Source organism: Curcuma longa, chromosome 4 (assembly GCF_044706935.1).
Source record: "Curcuma longa cultivar G26 ecotype Majalengka, Jawa Barat chromosome 4, ITB_CL_G26_1.1, whole genome shotgun sequence".
In the NCBI taxonomy this organism is placed as follows: Eukaryota; Viridiplantae; Streptophyta; class Magnoliopsida; order Zingiberales; family Zingiberaceae; genus Curcuma; species Curcuma longa.
In genome coordinates this window covers 4,812,270-4,819,665 of record NC_133864.1, presented here as the reverse complement: position 1 = coordinate 4,819,665, position 7,396 = coordinate 4,812,270, and the positions used below count along the sequence as shown (strand labels likewise).

The following is a 7,396-nucleotide window of genomic DNA, read 5'->3' as shown; positions in this document are numbered from 1 at the left end:
ATAAAAGGTGTTATAGAACAATGATGAGCTTGTAAGCTTGTCTCCCGGAGTGTCTAGGTTCGATCCCCAGCTCTTGCAATTGGCAGGTGTTGATTTTTGAAAAAAAAATAAAAAAATTCAAAAAAACCCAAACCGACGGTTAACCGGCTGAACCGCGGTTCAAGAGGCCTTGAACCTTAACCGGCCTGGCAGGCTGCCGGGCCGGTTACGGTTTGGCCCGGCTAACCGGGTCAACGGGCCGGGTCCGGGTTTGACCCGGTCCGGGTCCGGGCCGGGTCCGGGCTGGACCCGGCCCGTGGGCAGGTCTAATTTAAGCTTTAAATGCTAAGGACAATAAGAGGAACGAATGCGACTAATAGAAATGGAACTTCGGTAGACTACAACATGGGACTTTATGAAAATGTAAGAGAATTGAAAATTAAAGAACTAATATAGGAATGTGTTATGGTCGTATGCTTTGATCATGGTTAGTCAAGCCCAACAGACGAGGGCGGGTGCTACGCCTTAGGATCGGAGACGCGGATCGAACCAAGGCTCCCCAAAGCCACGTCGCTAACCCTCCAGATGTTGCCTTACAATCCCGATAGGAGGACCGAATCGGGATATGTAAGTCGGAGACCCCGAGCAGGTCTCGGCTCGGTCCTGACCCTCCCCTTGGCGTGGTTCCACGCCTCCATATCCCCTGAACGGAGTATCCTTGAGACTAAGCGAAGGAGTCGGCTCGGATCCTCTTCACAAGAGAAGTCTTCCTCCTGCTCGAATGAACCCAGTCGGCTCGGACCCTCTTCAGGTGGGCTATTATCTGGGCATTCGAGAGGGTCCCGCCGGATCAGGCTCTCTCCAGGTCGACGGTCCTCTCGAACTGGGCTGAGACGCCATGCTGGAGATCCACCCATTCGACTCGGTTTCTCGATGGTCTATACCCGAACCGGATCAACCTTCATCGTCCCTTCTTATTCTTATTTTAATCCTGGAAAAGACCACTCCCCTATCGCACGGTTATGAATGTTCTCCTAACACTTCTACAGCTCATCATGGCAAATCTCTAAAAGATATTGAAGTATACTTCCTTAAATGCAAGGCAGCGATGGGACATCAGTGTGGACTATACCCTATTCTCTGACACATTCATAACGGCGATGAGACTTTAGTCGCATCCCTGATGTGACCTAACGTCATCAAACCATATAAGAGGTCATTTGGCTATCGGAGAGAGGTATGCAATCTCAGATCCCTCACCTCTTCCTCTAAGTTTTCCTCCTCTCTCTCTCAGGCACTGACTTAGGCATCGGAGTGATCGCGCCAGAACCCTCCTGGCCTTCCCTCTCACCTTCTACGTGTTTGCAGGCTCTTCTCCCCAACCCCTTCTTAGCCTCCTGAGGTCCTGGTACTGAAGAAGACGGTCGAAGCTTCCTGGAGCATATCTCAACAGGAACAGAATGGAAATCAATTCGTGACATTAAAAAGCAATGCACTCTAATTCGATCTAACCTAAATTCTAAATTGAATAAAACTATATATGAACAATAACATTGTAATTAACCAACATAAATCAGTTAACCAATAGAGTGTGCTTCATCAAACTGATCACACGGAGGAAAATTACAGACAATCATGAAATTATTTTTTATAATAATTTTACTCTCTTTTTGTTCTTTTAGTCGAACAATTAGGAATCAAATAGTTTTCCCCAAATAAGATATTTTTAGTAAATTCTATATTTTCTTAATTTTAAGGGTGCAATTAGGAAGATTCCCCTAATCCTTGATTTCAATAGGCCAAGTGGGTGAGTATTTAATGCGGGCCAGCTGTCAATATTCGTCCTCCACGCTTATTTTTTAAATTAGATATTCAATTTACATATATTTATTAATTGACTTCTAATATGACATTTCAACATTATTAATGGCATAAGGTATGGATTTTGAATCCTATTTATTTGAGATTAACATCGAAATTAAATTTAAATAAAAAATAAAAAAATCTCTTATTTTTATTTATCATTAAAAAGACTTTATTTTTAAAAATATTAAAAAAAATATCTCATTTTTTTAATGTAAAATATTCTTTTTCGTAATATTATTGAATCAAAATACCCTTATTTGAACTTAATCAAAATCCTTCTAACTTGATTGAAATTGCTCTTACTTAGTTTAAATTATTTTAATAATTTTTATTCAAAATTACTATATATTATAGCATTTTCAACTTAAAAACATTATATGTTACTACTATAATATTACTATTTATTATAGAAATTTTAGTTATAATTATATCATAATAAGAATATTTTTAAATAAAAAAATAAGATGAATATTTTTTAATATTTATTTTTAATTGAATATGCTGTCCACGACCCTTTTCTTCCTATTAAATTTTACCAATTGAGCCTCATAATTACTTAATTTAAAATATAGGTCCATAAACAATTATATATTACTTAATTTTTGTTAAAAGGCAACTAAAAAATGACATTGCGTGTGCATTATGGAGTAAAAATGGAAATTTAGAAAAAAGAGGATGTTTATTAGTGAACGTTCTAAATTATTTATTTTGTGGAAAATTGGAGATTTATCCAAAACATCTTTAATTCAAGAGGACACTAGCTCCCATTAATCAGGAGGATTATGTTAATTACCATGTTAAAAGTTGATTACGAATCATTAAGATTATGAAAATGATCCACTGGCTAATTTTAGCAAGTGGACGCGTTACATTTCTCACTCCACTAAACTAACCATACTAATCCGAATGGGGTAACGTCTTGTCCATCCGTCCGATCGTGTTTTGACGGTCGAGATTAGTCCGCACGAGAAGCGGCTGGATATGAAGTATCCCCAAGTGGACAGGACTACCGGCTTCTTCCGGTCGGCCTTCTTGTTCATCTCGCTGCGTGTATTTATAGAGCAAGCAATGGAGGCTTCGGAAGGAGTGCCTTATCTCTCCTTCCTTTGCCCCTTCCTCCGCCGCTGCTCGCCGTCGCCGGATGTTCCACTTCCTCACTCCCGTCTTCGGCGTTCGGTGATCGATTGGAGGGTTTATGGTTGGCGATCGTATGGTATGCTTCGATCTCTATGTTATTTTTTTTGGCTTTTGCAACTTCGATCTCGTTGTTCTTCGTCGTCTCTTTTACTGCTGATCAGATCTGGCGTCGAGTGTTTTAGTTTCATCCTTGTGGTTGTTCGATGGCGGTTTAGAGGGAGGTCTAGCTTGTAGGGTTGGAATCTACGAGAGAAGAGATCCCATGGGAAGTTGATAGGCTTGGCGATGGAGAACCTAAAACTATCGGTGAACCCTGAAATCAACAAGAGGTCTCTGATCATATAGCCTGGAATTCATTATCATTTTTGTGCCCTTCTTTCTATCCCTTTACCTTTTCCTTGAACGTCGTCTTCTCTCGTTATTTTTTTTCCTGTCGGATGCCTACCAGTTGCAGATGGTGTTATTAGGTGAGCTACGGCAGCAGCGACTGGATACACCACCGTGTCTGGTTTGCCGATGGACTTATCAGTTGGCGCCGTCATTTGTTCAAGGCATATAGCAATAGTTGAATTGTGAACATATATATAGCATGCTTTGATTGTGTCTGGCTAATTTGTCTGTATATAGAAGTTGAATTGTGAACATATAGCATGCTTTGATTGTGTCTGGCTAATTTGTCTGTATATAGAAATTGGATACGGGTACTCCTGTACTCGGACCAGTCTTTTTGTAGATATGACGCGTACTGAAATTTGGTGAATGATTGAGTTCTCTGTTCATTTTTGTAGCGAACAGTTTACCACTTCCTGGTATTCGGAAAGAATTCAACTCTAAGCGGGGCGTCACAAATTTGGTCTTGAAAATCTTGACGTAGATGTTTCGGAAGAATAATTCACCCTTATCCTGCTTCTACTTCTACCTTCTTTGGCTATTCTTCCTGGCATTCAAGTAGCAATCTTGAGTTATTTACATTCGAGAAGAGGTTAAATCCCGTTGAGGAAGGTTGCCCTTTCTTATGTTCATCAGATTCAGTTGAGTAGCAATGATGTTGGACCTTAACTTGGCTTCTTCTAATGAATCAACAGCCTTTCAAGATAAGACTAACCCCAAGGGTTCTGTGGAGGTGGAAATGGATGATTCTGGGACAACTAATTCATCCGTCCTTAATGCTGAGGCTCCTGCCGATGTAGCTGAAGAGGACACTTGCTCAACCCGACCTACAGCTGCCTTCAGGTTTGGTATCTTGAAGAGCTCTTCGTCAGTAGCAGACAAAAATGAAGTTGAAATGGAGTGTGAAGAGGATGGAAGTGAAGCCCTACAACCACTTGAACTGATCACCAAGCAACTCTTTCCTCCAGTGCCTGTGATTCTGGGTGTTTGTCAAGTTCCAGCAACAACTTCATCTTCATCATCGTCTAAGTTGCCTTTGAAGGATCTTACCTTTAGCCAAGTTGATTCATCACCAGAATCACGACCACCATATCACCAGCACCTGCTGCATCAGCCACAACAACAGCCAAAGAAGAGTCGCAGAGGGCCAAGATCTAAGAGTTCTCAGTACTGTGGAGTTACGTTCTATCGCAGGACTGGGAGATGGGAGTCTCATATCTGGTTTAGCACCTTAATCTTTTTCAATCTTAATTCTTCTCCAATGATCTCTGAAAATTAATTAAAATTGTCTCTTTGGATAGGGACTGTGGGAAGCAAGTGTACTTGGGTAAGCAGTTAGTCTCCCATATCAAATGTTAGCTTATTCATGCTTATACTGAAAAAATAATTTCTAATCTTTGCATGTTTTTGCATTTATTTGGACACATTAGGAGGCTTTGACACTGCTCATGCTGCTGCAAGGTGAGACCTGCTGTTGCTTTCTGTTATTTTCTTTACCTAATTAGTCAAGAATATTCAGCATCAGTATCTACTTCCAGGGCATATGACCGAGCTGCAATTAAGTTTCGGGGAGCTGATGCTGATATAAATTTCAATCTGAGCGACTATGAAGAAGATCTCAACCAGGTACCTATAGTGCAAAATAAATTGAACATTTTCTTCATTATATTTGTTGTCAATCGTTTATATTTTCCCCTTTTTATGGACTTCATTTACATTTTTTAGATGAAAAATATGTCAAAGGAAGAATTTATCCACATTCTTCGTCGCCATAGCACAGGATTCTCTAGAGGAAGTTCAAAATACAGAGGTGTGACCCTTCACAAGTGTGGTCGTTGGGAAGCCCGCATGGGACAGTTCCTCGGAAAGAAGTATGAAACTTATATTGAGAGCTTTATCCCACAAGTTGTTTAAGAAGATAAAGATGACTTCTTGTTTATGCATGTTTCTTTGTAGATCTCATTTTGTGCCTTGATTCTTACAATCATTAGTTGTATATCTGCATATGGTGGAACACACTTTAGTTTAGTTATATTTTAGTAGCTATTGTTATTTGGCATACACAAAGATCGATGAAAAACCATCCTTTATTAATGAGAATGCTATGGACAATGTGTAGGTACATATATCTTGGGCTATTTGAAAGTGAAATAGAAGCTGCAAGGTCTTTCCTTAGCATGATTTTTCTCAATGCTTATTTTGGGTTCTTCATAATTTTATGTTCATATAATTTAGTTCCAACACCAATTTCCCCCTTTCTCTATGTTGTTTCTCCTGATTAGGGCTTACGACAAGGCAGCCATAAAATATAATGGAAGAGAGGCAGTTACCAATTTTGAGCCAAGTACCTATGAAGGGGAAATAGTTCCTGAGGGCGATACTGAAGGTATTCTTCACAAATTTCAATCTCTATCTAAAATAATTTCATATTTAAGTGCTTCATCGGATAAATTACATGGCTTATTGATTGAAGATTTCCAATTTACATGGTCTAGATTTTTCTGAGTTGCTTGCAGGACTTGACATGGATCTAAATTTGAGGATTTCTCAACCATCTATTCCCACTCCCAGTGGCAACCAATATTCACTTGGTAGCCAGTTGGAAGGTTTCCACATCGACAAGGCAAGGGTTGCTCATAGAGATATTTTTTCATTCCATCTCACTATTACATTCTCTTATATTATTTTCTACCTATCTGTTCCCTAATAAATTTTGTTTTGTTCAAAGCAATCTGAGACCACTATGTTTGATGGATTTAGCTGCTAAAAACTTGTGCAACCTATTTATGTTTCGTTCTACTAAACAGTATATATTGGATTTGAGAGTTATGCAACTAAACATCTTTTTCTGCTACTAATTGTTACTCAAAAAATCATGGTAATATCTTGCTTTTCTATTTCATTTTCTCTCAACAAGATTGACTATCCTGTATTAAATACCCTTGTAGCTGAATGGTGATGATAGGATATCTTCTCAATCACTAATGTTAATTATCTTATGGATCAGATAACTTCGAAGCAAATTCACATGAACCTTTTATGTAATGTTAATTGGTAATGTAGTTTGAAAAGGCTATGGTCATATGGTACTCTAGCACTCAACCTTTTTAATTGCACCTCATTTAACTTAAAAAGTCAAAACTAAATAGATAGCTGCATGATTATCTTTGTAGTCTGAACCAAATTACCCTGAATTATTCCCATGAGTCAGTTCTGTATTCTATTGGATATTATGTCGAGTAAGAATCCTGAGTTGTGAGTTTCCCACTAATGCAGGTGAGAGAGAATGACAAGAAACCAGCAGTTGGTTTCCAAATTCTCCCAATGTGGAGTCAGCCAACAACTGCGCCTTCTCCATCTCCAATGTTCGCTTCTGCAGCATCATCAGGATTCCCTACCAACAAGGTGACAGTTGCTCTTGCTCCACCGCAAACACAAGCTTCGGCAACCCACCATCTCCTTTTCTCTCCTGGTTCTGCACCAAATTACTATTTCGGAAACTCGACTTATTAGTGTCAAACATGGAGCAGATTTGTTCATCCGAGACAAGAAATGCTCACCCACACCAGTATCAGCAGAGCGAGACATCCCAATTATTTGCCAAAAAGTATTACTTGGTGGCATTCGATTCTCTGAAACCACCGTCACATGTACTACAATTTAGACATCTCTAACAATAGGCTTTCAGAGCCTTAAGTCTTGATTGGCCATTGCATTTGGTTAGAAATAATTTCAAGTGTGAATTGTCAACTCTTTTATCATTTAATTCTACTTCAAATTGTAAGATCACGAGCGCATTTCATCTTTTTTTTTTTTTTTAATTTCTGCTGTTTTCCTTCAATTATCAGAGTATTGCAGGTACTGTAGAGGCGCTAATCCAAACAATGCTGGGCATGGATGATGGAACACAGGTCCAAGTTGTTCTCCAGTACTCCAGTTATCTCAGACAGGTAAACTTAAAAAATTCATGCAAAAACTTTATCAAGTTTTTTATTCTGCTCTAGACAATCATGATGGAACCTCG

The 7,396-nt window shown here is 39.1% G+C and overlaps 1 protein-coding gene across 1 annotated transcript; it reads left to right on the top strand.

Moving 5' to 3' along the window:
• Nucleotides 1-2,974: 2,974 nt before the first annotated feature.
• Nucleotides 2,975-7,161, top strand: LOC141827302 (APETALA2-like protein 3). The gene is made up of 11 exons (XM_074714516.1): nt 2,975-3,058; nt 3,771-4,593; nt 4,674-4,699; nt 4,803-4,833; nt 4,911-4,998; nt 5,098-5,243; nt 5,492-5,536; nt 5,655-5,758; nt 5,889-5,995; nt 6,649-6,777; nt 6,903-7,161. The coding sequence occupies exons 2-11, from the start codon at nt 4,025-4,027 to the stop codon at nt 7,044-7,046; spliced, it is 1,389 nt and encodes a 462-aa protein (XP_074570617.1). The 5' UTR covers nt 2,975-3,058; nt 3,771-4,024; the 3' UTR covers nt 7,047-7,161.
• The last annotated feature ends 235 nt before the right edge of the window (nt 7,162-7,396 follow it).

What these genes read in the sequence shown, in the direction of transcription:
- LOC141827302 (XM_074714516.1), top strand. Translation starts at nt 4,025, where the DNA reads ATGATGTTGGACCTTAACTTGGCTTCTTCTAATGAATCAACAGCCTTT. An exon ending in AGATGGGAGTCTCATATCTG is followed by an intron (nt 4,594 to 4,673) that starts GTTTAGCACCTT and finishes CTCTTTGGATAG; the next exon opens with GGACTGTGGGAAGCAAGTGT. An exon ending in AGTGAAATAGAAGCTGCAAG is followed by an intron (nt 5,537 to 5,654) that starts GTCTTTCCTTAG and finishes TCTCCTGATTAG; the next exon opens with GGCTTACGACAAGGCAGCCA.